The sequence below is a fragment of the Cupressus sempervirens genome, chromosome 4 (assembly GCF_028749045.1).
Source record: "Cupressus sempervirens isolate cs-2001-9-10 chromosome 4, ASM2874904v1, whole genome shotgun sequence".
Classification (NCBI taxonomy): Eukaryota; Viridiplantae; Streptophyta; class Pinopsida; order Cupressales; family Cupressaceae; genus Cupressus; species Cupressus sempervirens.
This window is the reverse complement of record NC_143121.1, coordinates 338,428,587-338,456,457: the sequence shown is the minus strand read 5'-3', so window position 1 is coordinate 338,456,457 and position 27,871 is coordinate 338,428,587. Positions and strand designations below refer to the sequence as shown.

The following is a 27,871-nucleotide window of genomic DNA, read 5'->3' as shown; positions in this document are numbered from 1 at the left end:
TAATAATATATATTTATATTTTTTGGAAATTACATGAGGCGAATTTAATGTCAAATTTTTTTCGATTTTTTTGACTTGTCGAACTTCATCCGAACTTTATAGTTCTCGAATTCGAACTCGAACTCGAACCTTGTGACTTAGTCTGTACCCAATACTATATCCATATCCATGCAACTTCGCAAAACAACTAATGAAATATAGAGAATTTTAAAACTATTTCTTAAATAAATTTGACAGTATATATATTCACAGAATTATAATTTATAAATACTAAAGTCTAAATAATATATATTAAACTGGTCAGTTTAAAATTTTCATTTAAACTTTTACAATTGTTTCATTATTAATATTACAGATGAATAAAAACAAACAAAATTAAATTAAATTAAATAATATTAGATTTAAACATATTAAATGTCAATATTTATAAAAGATGTGATGTAAGTGAAATAAAATTTAAGTTTCTATTAAATGTGTATTATCAAAATATAAAATGTGCTTTAAAATAATTAATTAGGCTTATTTTTTAAATTAATTTTTTTTAAATAAAGCTTGATATATGCATGGGAATGCATTAAATTCTAATAGACTACAATCTTTAAATAGCTCAGATGCTTATTTTCTTCCAGCAAATCATGCATTTTTTTTCCTATTATTGTCATGATTTACTTCCCACCATCCGAACATATCATCTCTAAAACAGTTTTCCACATCACTGTGTGTTTGGGAGACTGCTAAATCCAGTGTGTATCTGAAGCAGATCCAGACCCACACGAATCCACACCTGCATCCAGCCCCTGACCCCCATGCCCAGTAACAATGAAAAGTATCATTATATTCAATATATTAATAGTTCATGGAGTCATAAAGGCAAGTTTTTAGTAACATGTTAAGGATGATACCAAAATCTTAAAGATCAAACTTCAAGGAAAACATCCAATATGTCACAGTACAGAGCAGTGAGGTTAAGGTATTGTACATGTATCATTGCATAAGCGATTACAGCTCATAATGGTCCCATGAGTCCTTTTTAAGGTATTGTACATGTATCATAGCATAAGAGATTAAATCACGACTTCTGCTGCCCTGTCAGCACAAAAAGACAAAATAGATCCTGCCAGCATAAAAGACAAACGGATATTAGGTTATCCTTTGTCATTTTTTGTTTTGCTTCTCGCAAGCCGTCGGTTCTGAAGGAAAACACAAAGGAAAAGTGATTGAGTTTGAAGAAAAACCTAAGTTGTCGATTCAGGTCCTCGTTCGGGTAAAGATACGGGGTTCAGCTACGTGGATATGACCATTTTTCCCCCCTTGTGGATTCGGGTTTGTCCATATATGTATGTATTTATGTCCAAACATCAAAGTTACAAATACAAAAAGAAGGGTGATACTCAAATCCATATTCTTCACAAAATTATAAATAAATAATTGTATTACTAATATAGTTTCAGATTACATGATTACAAATTGACATATATCCGAACATGATCAACAAACATAACTATTGGCTGGGTTATACAAATCTATCAACAGTAATATACTCAGATCTTCAAATAAAAATCAAATCAAATCCTGACCTTCAAATGAATTGAAGTAGGTTTTGCTGTTCACTACTGTCATAAACTAAGGGCTTTACATAGACCAATTTTAACTTGAATAATATTAGCAAGCTGTTGCAAAACACTATCTAAAGCTGATACAAAGAGCATGCTGATGAATAAATCAGAAATACATACATAAACTGACCTACAATTTGGGGTACTTCATGGGTGCCCACGTTCAGTGCATGTCCTTATATGAAGGACCCACAAAGAACCCATGAAGTACCCCAAAAGAACCAGCACCAAAACTGTACCAGTACCAGGACCCTGGCCTAAACAGCAGTACCCAGTAACTGAGAGAAAAAAACAGCTTCTTTAATCTGCAACACTCAGCTCTGCATTCTGCAACAACAGCAAGTGCAACACTCGGCTCGGCTCTCAACATCCATTCAACTCACTAAGCTTGGCTCTTGGTATCCATTCAACACTCGACTTTGCAACATTCAGCTCATTCGGTGTCCATTCACAATCGACAGAGGCAGATGTAGAGTTCGACTTGGCATATACAGATAGGTCTTTTTTATACTGTAATTTTTTTTGGTATATTTGATTAATAAAATTTGTTTAAAATATATTTTGTTTTTAAATGTAAAAAATCAAAAATAATAAAATAAAATAAATACTAAAATACTGTAACTGGTATATCTTAAATTTTAATGTAACCTTAAAATGTAAATAATCTGTTATATATAGTAAATTTAAAATACAATAAATTTTGAAGTATTTACTATTTACTGTATTTTAAATTTACAGTAATACTATTTTATTTTCAATGTATTTATAAGTAATATATTTTAATAGATTAGACAAGAGCCTACAACATAACGGTAACTTGTGAGCCTCTCATGTGGGAGGTCTTGGGTTCGAATTCACTTAACACATAAAAATAATTAATTACAATAAATAACAATAATTAATCTAGGCTTCGGCCGTTTACCGATCAAAATATATATTAATAGATTTATAATATATATTAATATTACGATCATAGATAGTTTCTATTATATCTCTTTAGTATCTAACGATTATCTATTGTAATCTTCTGGAAATATTATAATGTTTCTAATATTTAGTTTCTATTTCTAGAATAGAATGTTTCTATTATTTACGATTGTTTCTTAAGGAAACATCGTTCAGTCTCTTTTATAAATTGATCTCTTGATCACTGTTAATAACAAGCAAATATTTTCCAGTTACTCCATAATATGTTGTTGGACCTGCTGTCATTGAACATCAAACCAGGCTAGTTTGTAATTTATATGATTAGGCAACTTAAATTTGGGTTACTCTTTCCTCCAACCCTATACTACTCATTTGAAGTTTCTTTTGGATCTTAACCTCTACATTTGTTTTCCATTACAATTTGAAACACCAGTGGCAAAAGATATTTAGAATACACACCTTCAGCACACTGTTCTGATTTGTTACACATTTACCAGAAATTATGCCTACAAAAATAATCCAAAAGAAAAAATCATAATTGTTTCTGCACCTGTAAGCAACACGATGAGCAGCAAACGTCACTTCTCTAGTCTCTCCAGAGCCAAGTTCTATTGCCTGTGCTGATGGTGAAAATGAATATTCCTGTTATGCCCAAGAATTATGAAGCATAAGTATGAAACCGCATGGTTCTTACCAACTTGTTAGCTTGAAATCAAATAGATTAAAAAAGGCAATAAACCAGTAAACACTTTTGGGAAGTCACTCTAATATAAAACATAAAGATAGATAAGCTTAGCACATCATAACACTGATCTGGTTTTTATGATCAAGAAGAAGACCAGCGCTAGATTGCAGGCATTATATGCAATAAGAAAATGTAAATTTTAAGAAAAAAATGCAATGCAATCGTAACTCCAAAACCATACCGTACATGAATAGAAATTGCTAATAACACAAAACTAAATTTGTTAAACATAATAAACAGAGTCTTCGTAGTCATAGAAGATAGCATGATGGTTTGGTGCAGTCATCGGCAGGCACCAATGCACATGCGAAAAAATCCTTGTAGCCCAAGGATGCAGTGTGAAGAAATTCATCTGCTATTTTCTACTTGTAAATTTGTAATAGGCATCTTGAAGCAAATTTCAGCCAAGACAAAAATGGATCAGCGCTGCAGCAGGTGACTGTGAAATAACTCATTGTAGACACTCAAAAATGGACATGCTTATGACTCAACATTAAATTGCAAATTATTTCCTCTATTAATTATTGATTCTTTAAGCATTAATTAATCATCTTTATTCCTCTATAATCCAATCTTCAAATCATTTAATCATTCTAATAATATTAATTAAATAATTGATATTATTAAATTAATTAACCTTCAATTAAGTAGTTTTTACTAGTTAATTAAATTCGATTTCTGAAGTTCCATAACTTAAATAATTATCAGTGATTATTTAAATTAACTAATTTACTCCAATTAAATAAATAAATTTCCAAAACTAATATACATTAATTTCATCTCAATTTTCATCAATTTCAATTTCCTATTTATTTTATTTTATTTCTTTTATTTCCAACTAATTCTATCTTTCTAGTTTAATTGAATTTTTAATTCAATTAAATCTCCTAAAATCTTTTTTTTTTAAATTATGACGAATTATAAATTCTGAAAATAGATAAATCCTCACAAATCAAAAAAATATTGACATTATATTCTAATGTTGAGTTGCACTTTTTGAAAAATATAACTTTAAATGACTTTATGTTATGTTTTTAAGTTACTTAATCACCTTAGATTTATCACTTGAGTGATTAAAGTCATAATAGTGCACTTAATATTATAAATTCATGTTGATTTGCTTTTTAATTTTTCACTTGATTGATTTTATGCAATTTATAGTCTAATTTAATGTTGAGATATACTTAAATGTTTTATTTTAAAACATTTAAGTGAAATGTTACCTTTTTAACATATTTGCACATATTATATAAAATATATAGTGTAAATATCTTGAGCCCTTTAAGTGATATCTGCTCAATAAATCGATTACACAGATAGAAAACTTAAGTGATGCAACTCCATTACATGTTCTTTTTTGAAATGAGTTACATGTAAATGCCTCTAGAGAACCAAATTTTGGCTTGGATATGCAAATGCTTTGTATTTTAGAACATGCAATCACTCCTAGAGAGTGTGATTTTGGCTCAAAGGTGGATTTTTGGTCAAATACAAGTGTGCATAACATGTAAATGCAAGGCAAGAAAAGATGACATGCAATGGGATCTTCTAAACCCGATTTTGGTCTATAGATGAGTCATATGCATTTGCCTTGCACATTTTAAACTTGCATTTGAGGTTTCTAAAACCGATTTTGCATTTGCATCCAAAAATGTAACATGCAATGACATGTAGTGAGTGTAATTTTGGCTTTCAAGTCAAATGCATGCATTTGCATGACCATTTCCTTCATGCGTTTGAGTTGGGAGAGTGTGATTTTGCTCTAAGTCCAAATGTATGACATATGACATGTAAAAGCCTCTAAAGAACCCGATTCTTCTTCTTAAGGAAAAACACTTGAACTTATTACATATTTAAAACATGCTAAAGCCTCTCAAGACCCTGATTTTGCTTGAAGAGATGTGTTTGCATAAAAACATAACATGCAATAAGGCTTGGAGGACCTGATCCTATCTTTGCATCCAAAAATGCTACTTGTAAAAGCCTACCAAGACCCCAATTTTCCTCTCAAAAGGCCAAACACTACATGCATTTGCCCTTTGAGAACCCAATTTTTGCTAAAACTACATTTTTCTTGCCCATTTAAAACATGTGTCAAATCTTAGATGCAGAGATTGGTCATGTTGATATGCCTAATTTCTTGCAGAGGGTTGAAACATCTTCAGGCCATGATATACAACATATCAGGAGAAGTTACATTCATCTGGTTCCATCTTTCCTACGAAAGCCCTCAAACCCAAGTTGGTCTGAGAATATGCAAATCATTTAACATTAAATCAAAGATGATTAAGGATGCACGCAATAAAGTACTTTTCAGCCTAGATCCGGATGTGATTGAACAAATCTTTAAGGTTCTTGCAATTCCTGAATGTGTGGATCTATCCAAGGAAATATCCTTCTAGCTATGGAATCAAAACAAGATGGATTGTCAAAAGCAAACAAATGACAAATGGTTGGTCAATAAAAGATCAAACCTCTCTAGATGGCCAATGACAATAAGTAGATCTGACTTCTCTCAAGAGGTCAACGATTTGATAACTCTTCTTAGCAGAATCTATGGTGTCAATATATCCAATCACTTTGAGATTTGGATGTTCAAATTCATCTATTAGATTCTCGAGCACAAAGAACCTATCTATTGGGGAGAAATCATAAGCACAACATTATGCGAGCAATTGATTCATGTGAAGATGTCATCTTCATTCCACATGAATTCATACTTAGTCTAAATCGCTGCTACTATGGGGACTTTCTTAGGACTCTTTACCAAAGGAGATCGGTCTCTGGTTCCCATTTGGAACAACTATGATCAACTCATGCTAACACAAAGCAAGCATCACTACAAGAGCTTTAGGATGCATTTTTCAAGCATTTCAGTGCCTTTTCAATTTGTTGGCGAAAAAAAGAGTATCAGACGAGGCGTGGAAGAAAGTAAATCAATACAAGTGCAATTTTCTACAATTCCCAAATTTCACTTACCTAAGAATTGGTTATTTTGAACGAGAACCACACAATTTGCCAAGATATCTTATTGATAGGATAATTCTCATCAAAATGGCTAGACAACTTATGGAAGTATAATCATATCAAACTAGCCAACACACGCCAAGATTTGGCATTTCCACTACTAAATATCTCCAAATTGGCCAATATGCACTTACCTCAATATATGAGGCAAAGGCCATGGAATCCATCCCTCAACTCATTACATTAAAGAAGTTCAAGCCCAAATTTGACTTTGATTATAGAGGATGCATTCAAAGATAAAAAGCGCATTCACCCATATGCATTGCATGGATGATGTATGGATTGACCTACAGAGCGAGGTAGTTATCATCAAGATGGAATACTACAGGCTTACTTTGCGACAATCATTGACCTCAACATATCCATATTTCAGAAGGGGTAGACAATGAGGATGATGATATGATCTTGCATCCAGAGTATCACAATAGCCAATTGGAAAAGCTTTTCCCATTCCAATCCAATGGCAACAAAAAGAGGAATCTTTTAGCTTTGATAGATATCAATCTATTTTGTTAAATACCAACAAATGGTTGAAAAGAAAAGGTCTAAGAGAGTCCATCTGAAGGCTACAGTAGATTGTAGTCATTTTGGACCTATTAGAAGACCTCGAGTGGAGGTGAAAAAGGAGGAGGGATCATCCTCCTTTGAAGCAAGAAAAACTTTCAAATTGAAACTCAAAATTGGAAAAGTTGTCATTCCATCCTCACATTCTTATCACAAACCTCTACAAGCACAAGAATCAAATGAAGAAGAGGAAGAGCAAGGAGAGATAATGACCTCCTTCACAACTGCCTAGCAACCAAGGGTTGTCTACCCAAGAGGAATTATTCTGGGATGCTGTAGACAATTATGTGGATTCATTCTCCACCGTATTCACGCCTACAATTCCCATTTTAGAAGTGAATATGTCAGCACTACCTATCACTTCTACGGTGCCTATCCTCACATTATAACAATGTGAGAACTTGAGAAATGTGCTTGAGGGTTTTCCAACTCTCACAAAAGGACAAGTTTCCCAACTTGATACCTCAACTGTAGGGTTTGAGATGTTCATGACAGAGAGATCTCAAATAACACCCATGGTTTTAGTAGCGCAAACGGAGGCGTGTACTATGACAACGAAAATACAATCACGATCAATGTCTTCCATGGCTACCATTTCAATCTTAGCAGATGAAACTTTCGGCTTGTTTGCATGGTTAGGAAACATTACCATCAAAAGGAGAAAGTTGGAGTTGCCCCTAGAAAATCTTCTTGCAAAGAAGAACAAGTCCAGCTTCCCTTGCAAAGGGCATAAATTGTCTCGAGAATCCTTGTTAGTTCTAAGAAAACTAAATATGTTGAGATTGCAAAACCTCCGGTGAACAAACCAATCCAAGAGCTTGATCGCTCTGATTACAAGTTCACCAAGATTGAACTTGGGAAACAATCACGGTTGGGGTGTCAACAAGATACTCAGGATGTGGTCTCTAACTTGACAAAAGACGAATAACAGACTCTAAGAGAAGAAAACTCAGTTGAAGTTGGAGAATGCTCGCCTTCATATGATCATTCACCAACAATCTTCACAGCCCGCAGTCATCACATCACAAACAGTTTAGGTGAATCGAAGGGTTGAGGCAACTAAGGTTTCGTTCGAGGAAATTGTCTCAAAGGAACTTCAATCAATCAAAGCTGTACTCAAAGCCCTTGATTGTATCAACGTGTTAAAGAAAGGCTTCGTGATATGATTGCCTCCTTTAATGAAGAGACTAATGTCCTGAAAGAAGATCTGGGCACATGGGATCAAATGGCAAAAACTGATTTGGATGTGTTAATCACATACAATATTGTTTCATCCATGGACAATAACTCATGGGTCACAAAGCGCAGGTAATGGAGAAGCTTTTGACAAGACACAGGAAGCCCTTGAAAATTGTTAGGTCATGGAAATGGAGATTGTGGGTGATCCAAGACTCGTGCGATGCAAGCTGCTCATGAAAGATGACAAATTGTTCACCAAAGAAGACATGACTTTGGAATTCGCTGACAGAGTTAATGCTGAATTTGATTCAGAACATTCTAGAGCACCTACAATGAACAAGCTCGCCACATATAAATTTGTAGCAACACACATGTAGGACTCTATTGCAAAAAGCTACCAGGTTGTAAAAATGTCTCATGTCAATGCAGTCAAGGTGGATGCCATTTCACAAAAGATGAAGACTCCAGATCTTCTAATGCTTCATGATTGTATTGCCAAGCATAATGATTTTTTTTACAATCTTCAAGATTGATTCAACTTTCTCCATCTTTTTTAGTTTTTAGCATTTTCATCTTTGTAGTTGCAGAGGATAAATTACATGTAATCCAATCACATGTAATCCAATTACACGAACCTTCAGCACATGTAATTGAATAAATCATCTTTCCTAGTTTGACTGAGTCAAGGTGGTTAAGTTTCTCCCACCATTTTCTCCTTCTTTCTCTCACTTTTCTTTCCTATATAAGGAGTGCCCCCCTCATTGTAAAAATCATCTTTTATTATATGTAAGAAAGCTCTACCAAACTTGTGCAAGCATAACTATGATTGTGTACTACAAATTTGAAAGAAAAGTGAATAGAAAGAAGCATTTGGATTCTAAGTTGTGACTAGAAACAATTGCGATAGAACAAATTGGAAATTGTGACTGTGATTTGTTTCAATTATCTTTCGTTCATGTTATTATTGTATGTGTAAATAGAGCATAGTGAATATAAGAAACAATTGGCGCTGAAGCTATGTCTAGGAGCAATTGTGGCAATATATGGACTACAAGTTTTGACTGTAGCTTTGATTACTGTCTCAAATCTACGCAAATAGTTAGAAGTGTTAGTGTAGGTTATTTATTTTTCCCTATATTGCTAGGTTTCTCTTACACTTTTAATAATCTCGCTTAGGTTAATAAAGCATGTCTTATTAGGTGAATGGTTGCGAAGTGTCACCTTCCTACATCTGAGCATCCATTAGCTATCTTGGGAAGATACTTTGCTATCTTTAGTCCGATAGATGGTTGCTCCTCATTGGTTGATGTTGCCACCTCCTCCCTCTTCCTAGCCTATAAGCATGCTACCTAGCTTATATTTGCATCTCTTGCTTTTGCATCCTCTTAATGCTATTTTGCTTCAGCATTTGCATTACTCTCTTGGAGACTAACTCTGTGTTGCTATTTTGATTTTGTATCATTTGCATTCATAGTTTAGATATTTATTCTTTGCACTAGTTTTCTGAGTTATTAATCTTTTCAGATTCTAACAAGAAGTACTCTACTTTTGGAAGTCTATGTGTCCTAATAGTAAAGATTGTCTTATAGAATAGATAAAACCAGACACAGATCTAAACCGGTACACTCTCAATCAGCCTTTGAGTTAGTGTTTGGTATCATTATCACGGTCTCCACCTTTTCGATATAAGTGTAGTGCAAGAGAATCAAATTGCCCATTACCCACTCTACAAGTAAGTGGATCATTTCCTGAAAGAAAGAGGAAGGAATATTAGCAACACGCTATAACACATCTCTTCACTTCTTGCTTACCTTGAGTTGATCCAAAGAACAATGAGAAGGAGGAGCCTTCTCTTAAAGGTAGGAGAGACTTTGTCTCACATGTTGTATCTAGTCTACTTATTTTGCGACTGAACTTGCATAAATTGTTGGTTGCAAAACATCCACCCAACAGTTTTTGGCAACTCTACTAGGGATACGATCGCATTCAGAAGCCTCTTGTTTTTTGTTTGAAGTTTTATGCCCTTGTGCTAATTGGTGTTAAAAAATTGTGAGCTATCACACTAGAGAGTTTTGAACAAGTTTAATCAAGGAGAAAGAAGGTTGAAAAATCATCAAGTTTTGTTAGACAAGTTGGGCCCAACAAGCCTGCTTTGATTTACTTACTAAAATCCCTCTCTTTGCCAAACTACAAGTTTTCCTCCTTCCAAAAACAATTCCCAGTGAAAATCCCCAATCTTTCCCCAAACCCCTTGTTCCTTACCCACTTTTTTCTCCTCCTAAAATCTCTTTTTACCACTCTGTAAATTAGGTTAGATAAGGCAAGATCCAGCATGGCTTAGAATTTAGATCAGCTTTTTCTTGTAGTTCATTGTCGTATTTTTCTTGTTGGAACAACTGCAACACAATGCAATCAAGTTTTACAACATTCCACCTTACTTTAGCTGTCTTTTCTGAAGGAGACTCGTTAATTGTGTGTGTGATCAATTCTGAAACACTAATCAATCTTAAATTCACTGTCACTCCTTATTAAACAGGCTGGGCATCAAGCCTCTGAAGCTTTCCATGCATAGCTAATACTTGGTGACCTCAATACCTTACCAAGATTTTTTTGTTCTCCTTTCATGAGCGAAGTTGTTTCAACATTTCTTAAGTTTGTATGAAGTCATATATTCCATAATCATGTCCTCTATCAATTTCTCATATATATCATATAATTTAAAGAAATTAATGTAATAGATTTTTTAAATTTTTCTAGTTTTGCATTTTTTATGGCAGAAAAAGTTCTTATGAAAATTCAGTAGTAGTATGAAAAGAAACCATAATAACATTTTAACTGTTTCCATGTATTGCATTTTTATAAATTGACAGAACATATTGTCACTCTCACACTATGTCTAAAACAATTTATATCTCCTCTCAATCTCCCTCTGCCATCTCCAGGTAATTATTGTTTAAATTTTAATATTTTATATTGTGATGACCATCAGATATCAATATTTTTATTTTATTGTCATATACTTCAAAATGCTATTAAAACTTCTAAGAAAATTAGAATTTTATATTCTATAGAAATGCATATCCAATGTATGATTGTCACGACCCTATAGGTTAACCTTTGAGAATTTCATATATTATCATATTATTCGACAAGTGTGTTAATGTGTTGCCTCTATTGTTATATATAACTTTGATTTAGTTTGATTTATTTTAAATTCTTTATATGTTGTTTAATGATGTAATCCAAATTCAATTATCTTGTAATTTACAGAGTTAACTAGATTCTCAGCTTTAGTCAATTTTAATTATCCATTAAACATTATGAATAGTTAAATCAAAATATTAGACTAGCCCTTGAAATAATTTAATCATTATAAATTATAAGTAATTAAACAAATATTTAAAATAATAGAACTAAAATAAATAATATAATCATATAAGGCATAAATATTTAATATAATTATTAAACAATACAAGTAATTAAACAAATGGGGTTCACCACATAGTGCACTGGTGAAGTTGCAAGACTGTGTTGATATGGGGCACGTGTTCCAATTTTGTCGCTACCGTTGGAAATTGCCACACCCTCTATTCTGATGTTCACTCGGCTTCTATTGTGTTTGTTGGCCTACACGAGGTGGGAGATGACTGGATTAAAATCTGCACATGATGCCCTTGCATAGGTGCTCATGCATACCAACCAAAAGGATGGGTGATTTGATCGCATGCCCTTGGAGCATAGGAGTCCTAAAAAGCTTGGAAGGATAAGGAAGGTGAAGAATATGGGAGGCATAAGGTGTTTGGAGGGATAAGGGTTGAAGGAGGTAAAAGGAGATGGACGGATAAGGAGATCTGGTGTGTGATGCAAGGATTGGTTTATCGAGCATCTAGTGTCGCTGGTTTGGTTTGACTACGAATGATAAAGGTGATAAGGTACTAATGCCTTGACAATTAGTTGTATATGCCACCATAGGGATGGGGTCCCCTTAATGTGATCCCACTGGTTCAAAGCTCCAGTCAAAAGCGATTACCAATAAAAAAAAGTAATTAAACAAATATTAAAATAAAATAAATGATATAATCATATAAGTAAGGCATAAGTATTAAATATAATTATAAAAGTAATTAAATAAACATTAAAAGGGTACAAATTAATGGGTGCCACGACCCTTTATTATTAAGTGTGTGTGTGTGATGTTTAGACAGCGCTGGTTGAATCATTTGCAAATTGAATTATTTTGTGTTTCGAAATTTGACTAGACATATAAATAATAACTATTAATATACTCGTTAGACATTGTTTGTAATCGAAGATAGTAGTTTTCCACAATCCATGATAATGTTTGCTGAGAATTCTGGGTAGATTGTGTTCCATCTTTTTGCATCAACGTTTCGGACCACACTCTGTGATCCTCCTTAGTGTGATCCAAAACGTTGATGCAATCTACCCAGAAATCTCAGCAAACATTGTTTGTAATTGTTAAAATTTCAATCAGATTTCTTATTTAGTGAATCTTATTTGATAAGTTGCTGATAATATTTATCAGAATTTTATATATTATTCTCTAAACAATGACTCTTTTTTCTGCAGTGTATACTGATTGTATTTGCAGCAAAATTGTTGTCTCCAAATATCCCGTCGGTGTACAAAACTTGAAGACTGAAAATAAATGATGTGTTCATATATTGTTTTATCACCCACTCGGTCTTCTAATATTTGTACAGGGATTATAAGTGGGGATGCGTCCATGGAGGGATATAACCTGACATCACGTGGAGTCACGTGCCCTATCGACAAGTTTCCACTTCACAATAGCACCCCCTTGATACAAACTGGTAACTATGACTGGTTATCTCAAAACAGTCATGATATATATATAATTTCTGAATTATAATTTCATATTAATTTCTTCAGTATTACATTTATATGTAATTCTCTATTGAATATATTATATATATTTAGTTATGTATATATATATAAAAGAATAATTCTTATATTTTATATATATACACATATATCTATGAATAAAATGAATAGTATTCAACCACATACGATATATCCGACTGAAGCTACAAAACATCAACACTCCCTCTTAGCTAGGGAGGATAATAGGTGTACCAACATAAGGAGATGTTACCTTAATGTAACCTCATATTGAATGGCATATTCACTAATATCTTGTTTTAGAGATATCCACCATAATGATAACATCTTATGATATCGTGAGTAATGGCCTACTAGTATCAAGTCTCATGATATTTACCAAGTAATCAGAGTAATGGCCTACGAATATCAAGTCTTGTGATATTCGTCAAGTACTCAGGATGCCAATAAGGTATATGCACACGTATTACTCATTGATACTTACCATAGGGACTTTATAATCATGATTTGTTCATAGATATTAAACCCCCATGATATATCTATAGAATACAACTTATAGATATCTATTTGACAATATTTATCTCGATGTTGATATAGATCTACAAGATACAATCTGTCATGATCTACTTACATATCGATCATATGAGATCCATCATGATAGAAGATTAAGTTATTAAGATTGTCACCTTCCAATAAATTCTCAAAATACAAGAGATAATCATTTAGAAGTCATCACTTCTTCACGATGTACACAGCGCCCAAGGAATTATAAAATAACACTCATGATAAAATGGAAGTATTATATTAGTACAATAATCAAAGATGTTGAGACTCATGCTCAGTAATTACAACCATACTATTTTTACCTATAAAGTATTCCACCTTCGTTTTTGCAAAAGGTTTGAGGAGGATGCATGTGGTCTGGCTATTTGTACTGACATACATCAACTTGACTACATTCTTCTCCACCAAGTCTCTGATGTAGTGATATGGTATCTCAATGTGTATAGATATCATTAAACACTGGATTACTTCGGTTGTTACAATAGATGATTAGAGGTTTCTTCTTTGCTAGGTTTGATTGGGATTGATATTGACCGCCTCCCCCCTTTTCAGTTCTCGCTGGATGCCCTGGCTCATCTTCTCCCCTCTCGATAGGAGTTAAATGAGCATGTCAGACTTGACATTTATAGGCAGTACATTGCCACTACCTGGGTTAACCCTTCTGGTGGTTTACACCCGCAGATGTCCTTTTATGCGGAGCACTCTTTGGAGATTTTTGATGGGATTATTGTTCGTTCTAGATACCTTTCCCAATGGTGGTCTCATGCCCTACGTATCTCTTTGGGATCTTTCAGAGTTGGTTCTCACCGTCTTCAAATTCAAATTGACCATCATATTGATAGTGGAGAGCAGAGTTGTAAGCTTTGTGCTTTAGGTGAGGTGGAGACTGAGGCTCACTTCATTTTCCGTTGCCCTATATACTATGACATTAGAGGGATATTTTTCTGTCTGTTCCGGAAGTGCTTCTCTTTCTATGAGTTTTTCAGCTACTATGATCAGCGATGTCTTGCACTTTATCTTCAAGAGACCACTATGCTCTGTGATAGCACGATCCAATCACTGCTTCCACACCGATACTCGTCTACTCAGCTCATTACTGCCTTCTTCACAACATTATCTCCTCTACGTGGTGTAAAAAGACCTTCTAGCTCCACTAGATCTACTGGAAATTCCAAATGTGTCAAATCCCGTACCGGCTATTTGCACCAGCGGCACTCCTCTGCGAGTGGCCAAAGACAAAGTTGGGCCTCTAAACATCAGCAAGCATATCATTCTGTGACTGATTCCTTTTCACCTTGAAAGGACTCCTAGTCTCTCTCTTGGCCTTCTCTTTGTTTCTTTGTTTGTTTTTCTTGTTGTTGTATTTATTTTCGGACACTTTTGTGTGCTCCTGCTGCTATCAGCCTCATTGCTGGAATCTTCCCATCCCATAGAACTTTTCTTGGTCTTTTGTTGGACATTAATATCATTATCTTATCTTATCATATAATCCAACTAGAAGTTTTCTCAATCATACTGCTCGCACACCCAAAGATGCTGCAACATACTCTGCTTTTTGAAACTATGAGGTACCGATGATAGCTTTCTACTGAACGAGGTTATCATAGCTGATCCTAAATTGAAGCAATATTCTAATGTGCTTTTCCGACCCACAAAACTCCCAGCCCAATATGAATCAAAGTACCCATGCAAGTTAAGATCTCCATATTTGTATCTTCAACCATATCTAATTGTACCACAAAGATACATTAAGATGCCTTTTACTACTACTAAGTATAATTGCTTTTGGTTTACACATGAACTGACTAAGTGTCTTCGCTACATAACAAATATCTTGAGTCTCCCTCCGAATCTCAAATGCAGTATCCTTTTGAGGATCTTTATCATTTATTTTGTCTTCTTCAAATATCACATCTCTACCAACTTCAATATGTCTTTGTCCACGGATGTAAATTTTGTAATCTTTAAAAGTTTCACTACACCTAACAAGAATTACCTTCTTCCCAAATAATTCTAATTTAAATCTTTTCTCTTTAGGAATGTGAATGTAAACTAGACAGCAAAATATTCTTATGTGATTTATGTTTAGTTTGATTTTAGTGAATGTTTCTTCTAAGGTTTTGTTTTCTAGATGCTTTCAGCAACTTCAACAATAGTTTTGTTCTTTAGTTCTACTTCTAAGGAACTCTGAGCTACTAATGTTTGCTTTCTACTAAACCATTTTATCATTGCTGATCCTAAATTAAAGCAATATTCTGACGTGCTTTTCCGACCCACAAAATTTCCAGCCCAATCTGAATTAGTGTACCCATGCAAGTTAACATCTACATCTTTGTATCTTAAACCATATCCGACTGTACCACAAAGATACCTTAAGATGTGTTAGCTACTACTAAATGTAACTGCTTTTGGTTCACACATGAACTGACTAAGTGCATTCACTGCATAACAAATATCTTGAGCCTCTCTCTCAATCTCAAAAGAGGGATCCTTTTGAGGATTTTATAATTTATTTCATCTTCAAATATCACATATTTGCTTAGATCGATATGTCTCTATACAAGGATGAAATTGTAAGCTTTAGAAGTTTCACTATACATGACAAGAATTCCCTCCTTATCGAAAAATTCTAATTTAAATCGTTTATTTTTAGGAATGTGAATGTAAACTGGACAACCAAATATTCTTAGGTGACTTAAGTTTAGTATATTTTCAATGAATTCTCAAGTTATGTTTTCTAGATGAGTGTGGGCATCTATTTTGGATTTATACGGCAATACAGGAAGCTTCAGCCCAAAGGTAAGCTTCTAAGTTTTGATTATGCATTATGGCTTTAGCAGTTTCAATAATATTTATGGCATTTCCTTCTGCAACTCCATTTTGTTGAGGATTGTAAAAAAACAATGAACTCCTCTCAATTCTGGAATTCCATTACAAAAAAAATACAAATATTTCTAGAGTGTATTCCCTCTCATTGTCAATTCTTAGAGTTTTGATCTTCTTTCTTGATATGCTTTCTACTAGAGCCTTAAATTCTTTGAACCTTGTAAGAGTTTCTTCAGATTCTTTACATTTAAAAATTCTATCCAAGTTTCCCTATAGTAGTCATCTACAAAGAAAATATAATACAAAAATCCTCATGTGGAGGGAACATACATAGGTCCACATAAATCGGAATGAACAAGCTCTAGTACAATTTTGGACTAACTTTCACTATTGTGAAAAGTTCTTTTAGGTGTTCTTCCCTAATGCATACCCTTTGCATGCCCCTTCCTATTTAGTTTTGAGTTTCGGTAGTCATGTTACCATCTTCTCTAATGAGGGCAAATCCGATTTCACTTGCATTAGTTGACTCATTGATTAATGTTGAAGAGGGAGAAGTGCATAGCTTGTAGAGGCATTCATGCCTTATTCCAATAGTATGTGCATTCTTAATATTTGAATTATTGGGCTAAGCTAGTGCTTTTCCTTCCACGAAGGTGATTTTCTATCCCTTGTCTTCATGTACTGAAATAGAAACTAAATTTCTTTTGATACCAAGTACATATAGTGCTCCTGTGAGTTTGAACGAGATGCTTGATTTGAGATTGATAATACAAGTCATGATTCCCTTTACTAGATAAATTGTATTGTCTCCAATAGTCACTTTGTCATCATAATCTTCTTCTATGTAATCTAGACGTTCTCTGAAGACTATTATGTGTCTGGAAGCCACACTATCTATCACCCACATGTTAAGTCTGTTTGAAACTTGACTAGATATGGCTGAGTTAAATACAAGTTTCTCTGAATCCATATCCGTGCTTGTTTTACAAGTGTAACACCAATACTAGGGTATGTCGGGGTGTTGGGACGTCAGGATCAGTTTTTGGAACAGGGGGATAATGGGCCTCATTTTAGAGATGCCAGGGAGATGGCTAGAGATGGCGGCAAGGGGAGGATGGGGCAAAGAGAGGTGTTGTATAATATACATATAAAACTTGAAGTGCTAGTTATGAAATGATGTTTCAGTAGAATATACCAACTAAAAAAATTTAATATAGCAAAATTGCAACATGAACTAGAGCCAATGAACATTCAACATAGTAACATATTACATACCCAATAGTAACATTCAAAAGCCAAAATTCAAATAGAAATTCAAGCACCCATCCCAGCAGGTGGCATGGTTGCAAAATGGCAGAGTTAGGGGTACTCAAGTACTCAAGTACTAGGTGTGGGGACATCTCAAAGACGGGTATTTTGGGGTTTGGTAGGGGTGCGAGTCCCCGTGTTAAATGATGAGGAAGGATAACTAAATATAAATAATATATTTAATAGAGAATCACATATAAATGTAATACTGAAGAAATTAACATGAAATTATAATTTGGAAATTATATATATTATTAATCATATTAATTTATTTAAACTAAAATCATTATATATATATATATATATATATATATATATATATATATATATATATATATATATATATATATATATATCGTGACCGTTTTTGAGATAAACTGTCATCGTGGCCTGTTGGTATCAAGGGGGGTGCTATTGTGAAGTGGAGGCTTGTACAAGGAGGACACGATTCCATGATTCAAAAGGTTCATGATGAAATGATGAGGAAGGAAAGTTTTTCTTCCAATGTTCAAATTAATCATGTCATAAAAGTTGGCATGCAAGAAAGTTCTAATCAAGCTGAAAATAATATGTTTGTGTCTCAAGGTCATGAACTCGAGTACACTTGGCATAAATGTTCTACCCTGAAGATTGAGAAAGAACTCCTCATAAACCATAAAGACTTTCCCAAGTCAAAATTTTGTGAAGAGTATGTTGATCTATGTTGATCTCTTCCAATCTGTTGATCAAAACTCTTTTGTCATCTTCAATCATGACTTTGTCTTCCATAGCTTTCTTTTTCTCTTCAGTCACCTCACATAGTAATATGACTTGTGATTCTTGTTGTCTTAAGATTTCTGATCTCTTCAGCTAGAGTTCTATTCTTTTCCATTAGATCTACAACTGTTGCATCAAATTCATTGGAGTTTCCATTTGCAAATAGTTTAGTAGTGTCCATCTCTTGGTATTGTGTGTCATTCTCCTCAATAGCATTTTCCTTCCTTCTTCTCAACGATTTCTTTAGATCTTCTCTTGCTTCATTCAACTGATGTAGAATGAGTTATAGTTCAATTTCCTAGTTCTCAACAATCTTTCCCAACTTGTAGACTTCCATTTCCAAGATCTTTCCTCAAAGTTGCAAAGATTTACTTTCAGAGAACTAGGCTCTGATACCAATTGTTGGAACTACACTAGGAAAGGTAAACTCTAAGAAGGGGGGTGGAGGGGTGAATCAGTGCTTCAAACTTTTATCCATAAAACCATTCACCATACATCCATCTCTCAATTTAATAAGTAAACTTACAAGAGAGGAAACTAAACTGAAATAATAAAATCAAGCATGCCTAGCCATGAGTCTTTTCCCCTTTTAATACACAAACTGAGACTCTTTGACTTCCCTCTGGCCTTCGTCCTATTCCTCCTCGTCCTCTTGTGACCACATGGAATATTAATTTGACCTTTAATAATAAATCTCTAGTTTACATAGTCAAATTTAATATTGTAAATTTGTTCCTTCTTAATAATTCTAATGTCCCCAAAGAAGGGACATTACAAATGTCCCCTCCTTGAGATTGCTTGCCCTCAAGCAATGCGTACCAGGATACCATATAAATCTGTAGTTAATCTAGTAGCCCAAATTGACAACAAACTCGACCAAACTATGAAGCATCGTACCACTCTGCAAAATACATGTCAATCGAATTCCTGGATCCCATATTACTCTTCGAAGAAATGTTGCACCTGTAAATTGATCAACATTGATCATCACCATAATCAGCCTCAAACTAAATAAGACCATAGATACAATCTGCCAACACCTAGATCCCAAACTCAGTTATGTTGCCTCGCTACTATGATGATATAGAAATATATCCAAAGTCCATATACAATCCAGTAAAATGTGAAGACCTGACTTAGATGGATGATGTAAGAAATGAGCTACTCAAAAGCTGAAACCACCATCCCGTGGACATCAGAATTCATATTGTCGCCATAAACTTGGAGAATTCCCCAGCACATAGGAGCTATGAATATGAAGAATGCTAAGAATCTACCCACAAACCTCATATAAATACTCCACCAAAAACTATTTAGAGGCTAATGAAGAAAATTCACCCAACTCCTGAATGGGGTGAAATCAGAAAATATGTTGGGGATGATCAAATGATAAGCAACAGAAGTTGATTCATCATTCCCATGCTGAGAACCAAATTCACTACTAGAATCTACGCTAGGATCCCAAAGTCTGAAATCAAACTCTTCCTCTTCATGGCAAACAATAGATGATCCCTCATTTAACACAAAAAGAGGATTGTCAGACGTCCAATCAGCAACAACTTCAAACAAAGGGTTGTCAACAAGCTGAAAATGTTCTGAAGTTTTTCTACTTAATTGTTTGGGGCAGCTATCCAAGTCATACATCTGCTGAATACTCTCAAGTTCGTCAATGACTTCCTGGAAGAACACCCGCCTCATTCTATTCTCATGTTCTCGAGAGTGTTCCATGAGCTTGATTTGATTTTCTACTCCCTGTAGAGAAAATTGAGCTTCGCTTAGAGCCTCTGAACATACTTAAGCATTCTATTGAGATCCTCAATTTCATCATTTTGGCAACCTTAAGAATATAATCCCTATTGGACAGTAGATATAAGTAATCTGATTTCATGGATTCAAGAGCTGTTTTGACCACCTGCAGATCAGCAACAAGCCAATCTCCTTTCCCTTCCCTTTGTGTCATCCTGTAGATATGCTCAACCAACTTATGAGTGTTGTGATAATGTTCTAGAGAAGCCACAATTCTTTCTTCATTAACCTTCAACTAGCTCCTTAAGGTGTGCATTTCACGATTGTCATTTCGAAGCGATTCATCTTTTTGTAGGGTCATCTCAGTATTTTCTTCTAATTTTATATCATGGGCATTAGAATTAAAAGATTCATCATACAAAGATTCCAACCTGCAATAATCTCGAGTGCGACCACCCTCACCTGCCTGTTTGCCGACACTAACCTCCAATCCACCAACATAAAAAACTTGTACCCTAGGTATCATCTTCTACGTGGTCGTTGGAAAGTTGTAAATCAATGATAGTGGGTTGTTCTCCTTCTTCAAGAACCTCTATTCGATGCTCTTGATCTATTGGAAATTCCTCATACACATTTTTGCCCTAGGCCCTTGCAAGAAGATCCTGAACCAAATCCAAATACTTCCTTTTTGCCATCCCAATCTTATTTTGCTGGTCTAGATGAAGCTCCATGTAATCACTGAATGGCAAATCATTCTAAATTTGAGGAGGAAGTCCTTGATACTCCTTGTAAATGTTGAGTATTTCAGTTCTTATATCTGCTGATTGGAATACCCACAATTCAGAATTTTCAACTCTTTCCTCAAGATTACAATAACCCATGAAGGTATGTCTACTAACTCGCCTTACATCTTTTTTGTAATTATTCAAACAGAAAGGGAAGTAGATTCCATTGTTTATAGAACTAGACTTAATTTGGGTGGATGCCAACTCCTGTTGTTGTAAGACCTTAGTTCCCAACTTGTCAATGAGATCATCAGCATCTTTGCTAGCCTAGAGAGGATCTTCTATTTGTTTCTGCCCCAAGGGAATTTGCTTGTATGACTGCAAACCATCATCTGGCCTTGAGGTCCTTCCTATCAAGGCTGAAAACTGTGTTGCTTCCTTTACAACAGAATTTCCTTATGCAGCTAATTGCTTGGATTATGAACAAGAAATTGGCTCATTTGAGTTGTGTAAATGAAGTTTGCCAAACTTTCCTAATGACTTATCTCTTGTGGAATGAGTATTCGAGCACACTGTTGCCTTTGCATCCACCATACTTATTCATCCTTTACTTCACATTCCCCATTCATCACTCTATTGGCAAAAGCAAAAACAACACTGCCATTCAATGACGTGCAAGTAAATGTGCGACTTGGAAGAGTATCAACTTAAAGATAATTTTCAAGGAGAAACTTTGAAGATGGAAATTCTAAATCAATAGCTTGTTCAGCATTGATGGCAGGATGAGTAAAATTTCCAAGGTCAATATTACACTTCCCCGCATTGTACATCAAATGATCTTCTACTATACCTTTTACATCCTAGGACTCTTGTTTAATTATAACTCCTACAAATTTACTTGATTCAAGCTGAACATTAGTACATTCCCTCCAGGGTGGAAGTTTTACCACTTATTCAGTACTAGAGTGATCTATTTTTACTTGAGATTCAAAAGGTGCAATGCAGCTAAACCTGTCACCTAGCATTTCTAATATGGGCTTTGATTTCTCAACATTCTTCTTTGACTCATTCTTCTTAAATGTGCCATCTACTTCAATATTTGGAACCTCTGTTTCTCTACAATCTTCACTTTTAATGACACAGTTATCAAAACTGGAATGCTTAGTAAAAGCCTCTTCAATTTCACATTCAACACCCTCCACTTTTTCATGAGTACCCCCAGATACATATTCAGTAAGCGTAAACACTTTAGATTACATAATTCATCAGTGCCACATCACCGTATATTAACCATTACAATACACTATACTTCATTTTCTAAAATATCCAGGTGATATTGACTCACTCTCTATCCCAATTGAATTGCTTGTTGTAAGCATAATACATTGAAGGAAATAACTCTTCTCAAATCCATATGTAGAAACCATTTTCCCTGCCCCTCTTCAAGCCCTAGTATATAAACATATCATCAACAAATATCCAGCTTGTTCCAAATTGGAAATCGTTTCCACGGACATTACTCGCTGTGATAATAGGATTTTGGGCTAAATTGACGAATAATATTGAGTTCAGAATATTTTTAGAATTTCAAAGCACTTGGACATCTTCGTAAGCAAGAAGACCTGTGCTCTTCGGTGGAATGTTCAATAGTAACATACAATTCCTCCCAATTGATTTGTAAAATATTTCCAACAAAGAATTTTTATTTTAGGATCCTGTCAGACGTCTTTATGCTTTGCCTAATCTTCCCACAAATACAAAATGGAGAATCGAAATGATGTGTCGGAATTTTCTTACAGGGTATAACGGCACTGTTTGTTTGACATTCTTTGATGGTGTTTCATCTCCAATGACGATATTTGAAAATCTACCACCATCAGTTACACTCTCATGAATGATAACTTCATTTGCTGTGGTCCCCACTTCCCAAACTTCCACTAACGTTTATCCCACAATAGCTCTAATTTCTGCAACGTTTTCCAGAATAACAGTTGTCCGTGTTTGCTCCCACTGGATTTGTTATTGAGAAACTATATTTGTTGGAACGTCTCTTACTACCATCAACACTAGCTTCAAGAGATGGTGTTGTAACATTTAAGGATTTTTGTCTTGTGTGAATTTCTAGCTACCAAATGTCGCCAGCTATCGAAGGACTCTTGTCAAACACCTTTGACCCTCTCCAAATTCGCAAATGTTAATGACTTTTCCAGAGGAATAATTTTGATTAATAGGTGTCGTTATTCTCTGTACACCTGCAATTCCCTATACACTTGTCGAATCCCTATACACCTGTGATTTCCTTTGACTATCTTATTTATTAAAATCTCTATTTTAACGCCTCCATGCCAGAGAAGGGGAGCTTCTATGGTTACACTACCGTCTATTACGTACCAAATAGGACACGTAATTTTGGTGGCAGACCCGCAAGAGAGAAGGATTTACTTTTCTCCTCCTGGTAACACTCTTGGTGGTAACGTTTCTGTCGGTGCAGATCAAAGCATCCTCAGCTGATACCATATGTATCGTCGCCAAACTGGTTTGCTCCTTATATTTTTCTTAACCGATCACCAACGTGTAGTAAATGCAAACTTTCAGAATTGGAATTCCTATTCATACATTGATAACAGAGCTCAACTATCACTCCATGTCATTAGCATTCGAACTATCATATAATCTTTGTTGCAGCTTTCATCGTCAATAATTATCAAAACGCTACTCTTAATATTTTATTGCCACCATCGGTTGCAATGTCCCCATTTGTTGCCACTACAAGTCACCTATTATCGCGGTTTCCTGCTAGCCAATAGGCGTTCCTTCAAGCTCTTCCTGCACACCACGACATCCCTGCAATTTTGTAGAATATTATTGTGCCACAAAATACACAGGCCTTGTGTATCATGCGATAGCCACTTCATCTTTTTCCTATAAATGCAATCATTTTCTCAAGCTTCAGTTCAACAAGGTGGAAATGATGCATTTGGGATTCCGTCCAATATATCAATTTCTAAGGATGTTCGTCCTTCACAAGTCACAGAATGGTTATCTAAATTTATTCATAGTATGTGGATGTTCAACATGTCTAGACAAGGTCCTCGTGCAGTATTAAATATTACACTTGCCAGAGCTAGACGCAGGGTTTACCACAATTTCAAATACAAAGTATTCAACGCCTTCAAATTGAGACACGTACGCCCAAAAAATCAAAAAATGCAGATAATCAAACACTGGTCTGGGCCTTCCTAGATGCCCAAAATATTGATACGTTGACGTCCCTATAAGGAGATATGCAAAATTTCAACTCTCCTTAGTAGCAATTAAATTCTCAGTAATTTAGTCTTTCAAATAACAGTAGGAAACAAAATGGGAGCCTCAGTATCTCAAAAATTGATCCACAATACTTCAGTTGTGGGATCAATGAACAATTTAGAACTCCAGACACTTACACCTCTTATTCAAAACTCTGAAAATACCCACTAGGATGGCAAGTTCAAAGGCTCTGATACCACTGTAATATCCCGAATTGGATATTTGTTGATTTTCCCTTTCAACAATACACTCAAAGAAAAAAATTTGCAAATATTTCTAGCAAATTCGAAAACAGTAGAAATGTCAACAACACCTTTCCAGCCAGTTCTTGAATACAATATCAAACTCAAATATAAACAAATGTAATACAAGACATTCAATAAAACCAACGGTTCTCCACAAGATAAGAATTCGTTATATCCAAAATAACATTCAAGATGTCAAATATATAACCACGAATTACAAACTGATGAGATGAAACCAGCAAACTCTTATAATTCCTTAAACAATGCTATTGCCTTATACAGCAGCAATATAACAACCAGCAACTAAAACGTTATTGTATTATAAAACAGCAATACAATAACTAGTACACAGAAACCAATCCTAAATACAGATTTAACAGTCGGATTGGAATGATAGGATAAGAAGTGATGTTTCCCAAGACAATGGGTTTGCATCCACTGTCTGCTAGCACGAGGGGCTACATCCTCCAACTAGCTGAAAGCTGAAGCTTTCTGAGACTCACAAGAGAGGAAACTGAACTGAAATAATAAAATCAAGCATGCCCAACCATGAGTCTTTTTCCCTTTTAATACACAAACTGAGACTCTTCGACTTCCCTCTAGCCTTCGTCCTATTCCTCCTCGTCCTCTTGTGACCACATGGAATAGTAGAGTTTGACCTTTAATAATAAATCTCTAGCTTACATAGTCAAATTTAATATTGTAAATTTGTTCCTTCTTAATAATTCTAATGTCCCCAAAGAAGGGACATTACAATAAATATAACTTAAATTCACTTTTTGTTATGTTTTTAAGTTACTTTTAACTTTAAATTTTTAACTTGAAGTAACTATAGTGCAATGTACGTTATAATTTTATGTTGAGTTACTTTATAATTTATCATTTAAAGTGACTATATAACTATATGGTTCCAATTTATTTTTTGATTTTTAATCAAATGCTCATTTAAATGTTACTTTTTAAATGATGTTTATATGCTATATTTTTAAATATGATAAATAAATATTGTTTATGACCCATTTAGCAACATTTTTATAAATTTAAGTGGATTAAATGACTTTAAGTTATCAAAAGTGGACATTTTATATGCAATTACATGTAAAATCCATTAAACGTGGGCATTTTACATGTCATGCATACAAAGTTCAACTTAGTAGACCTATTTGATGTGATTGCATCAAAAGGTATGTTTTTATGTCTTTGCATCCAAAAAGTGAGATGTAACTTAACATGTGCATTCCCTTCCAAAAGGTCCAATTTTGATTGCTTGCACATTTTAAAACATATCATTGACACAAAAAGGTCCGATTTGCCTTGTTTGCACATTTTAAAATATGCTATTGACTCTAAAAGGTCCGATTTTAAACTAAAGCATGTTTTAATATGTATATTGGCCTCCAAAAAGTCCGATTTTGAAGAAATACATGTCTTTGCCCTCCAAGAACCCAATTTTGATCATAAATGGAGATTTTCTTGATGGATTTGCATGGGATTTTCTCCAATAGGGTCGTATTTGCTTGGCAATGGATTTTCTAACATCAAAAATGGATTTATCTTGTTAAAAAACATTTTTTCAAACCCCTTCCAAGGGCATATTTTAGGAAAAATCTTCAAATAAATCCATTTAGAGTGATTTAAATCACATTTTTCCAAGGAAAAGAGGCGTTTTGGCATCTTCAATCATTTGCAATACATCGTGGCTCACATTTTTGTTGGAAGCCAAAAACAAATTCATTTCATGCCTTTTCTAAATCACGTTTTTTCTAAAAATGCCCAGAAAATGGGAGTTTTTATCCACTTTTTTGCATTTTGGAGTCACGTTTTTGCATTTTGATCGATCTATATGGATTTGGGGAAGTTGTTTTCGCATTCACAAGGCAAAAATGACTCAAAAAATGCATTTTTTTGGCCACGTTTTCGCAAAAACGCCCCAGATTTTTGCATTAAAAAGTCATGTTTTGTTCAAAATGATCAAAAAATGACATTTCAGCCCATACATTTGGATCAAACTGGGCCGTTTTTGAGTTTTAATGCGTGATCTTGTTTGTGAAGACCACATTTTTGGCCTTCTCATGTCAAATTCGACCATTGAATGTCCATTACATGCAAGTACAGAAAAAGTCAACAAGTTGTTTGAAAATCCGAATATGAGGGAGAACTGGTCTTCAAGTTTATAAAACTTGCTATTTTGGCTCTTCAACCTCCAAGTAAGTGGACATTTTCAAACTTGCTCATCAATTCATTCTTATCTTGCTATTTCCATGCACATTATTGCTTGATCATTGCCACTTGTTGAAATCAATGCCATGGAAAGTGCATTTTTCCTTTAAAAATGAAGAAATTGTTCATTTTCCTGTTTTTGCTTCTTTCCCAACTTCCAATTTCAAATTTGAGTGTTGGAGTGTTATGCATCTTGGCATGTTTGAGTCACTTTCCAAAGGTACATTTTTCTTTGTGTTTTTGTGTTCTGTTTTTGCTTGTCTGTTTTCTCCACTTTGGAGAAGTCACGAGTTCTTTTCCAAGAACTTGTTGTTGCTTCACTTCATGGGAAAGCATCATCCCATTCCACTTCCATTTTCCATGTCACAACACTTTGCATCTAATCCGACAAATGCGATTACATGTTTTCCATCTCATTCACCATCCGCACATGCATGTAGTCCCATTCTCCACTTCCAATTTCACTCATCTCACTTTCTGCATCCATTCGCACAACACCATTACATGTAATTGCATCTCAAAGGTCTAATTTGATCAAAAGTTACATTTTGAAAAGTCAAAAAGATGTCATTTCATCTTCCATGTACTTTGACTTCACCTTTTCACCAAAGATGACTATAAAGTTCATTTTCCCTCAAACTTCATTCCACTTTCACCTCTCCATATGCATTCGCACCTACATGAACAAATACATATTTCCACATCTTTCCATGCTTTGCACCTCATCCATCATTCGCACTTGCATAAAGCGCACCCTCCATCCACATTTGCATGTCATCTCACTTTCCATTCCTCATTACATGTAATCTATTTCCATGCAATGACATCTTGAAAGCCCAAGTCACTCTTTAAAAGTCAAAAGTCCTCATTTGCACAAATTCCCATGCGCCAAGCACTTTTACTCCAAAAAAAAAAAAAAATTAACAATGCTGATGGAAAATTATTTTGAGTTTACATCCGGACATCATCAAGAAGGTTTTTAAGTGTCAGAAAATCCAAAATGTGTCAATCTACAAAGGAGAATTCACAACAATTTGAGTGAGAAAAGCTTGATCACATCAAGTTTCCACATGACAATGAACAATTCATCAAAGTTAGAGGTTATCAAAAGATGCAACACCATGGTTATCAAGGTGAATGCAGAAGTACAAAGTACAGGAACTCCCAATCCTGTGATCATTGGGGATTGCATCATCAAATACAAGGCCCTTACGAATTGTTTCCTTCTCTTTC

At 34.6% G+C, this 27,871-nt stretch overlaps 1 protein-coding gene across 1 annotated transcript in view; it reads right to left on the bottom strand.

The window, feature by feature from the left end:
- The window catches only part of LOC149561409 (Carbohydrate-binding-like fold), a 193,237-nt gene that overhangs the window by 8,510 nt on the left and 156,856 nt on the right, over nt 1-27,871 (bottom strand). Inside the window, exon 23 of the mRNA XM_089825132.1 lies at nt 3,094-3,185. Coding sequence (XP_089681258.1) covers nt 3,094-3,185 — 92 coding nt within the window. The remainder of the gene's footprint in view (nt 1-3,093; nt 3,186-27,871) is intronic.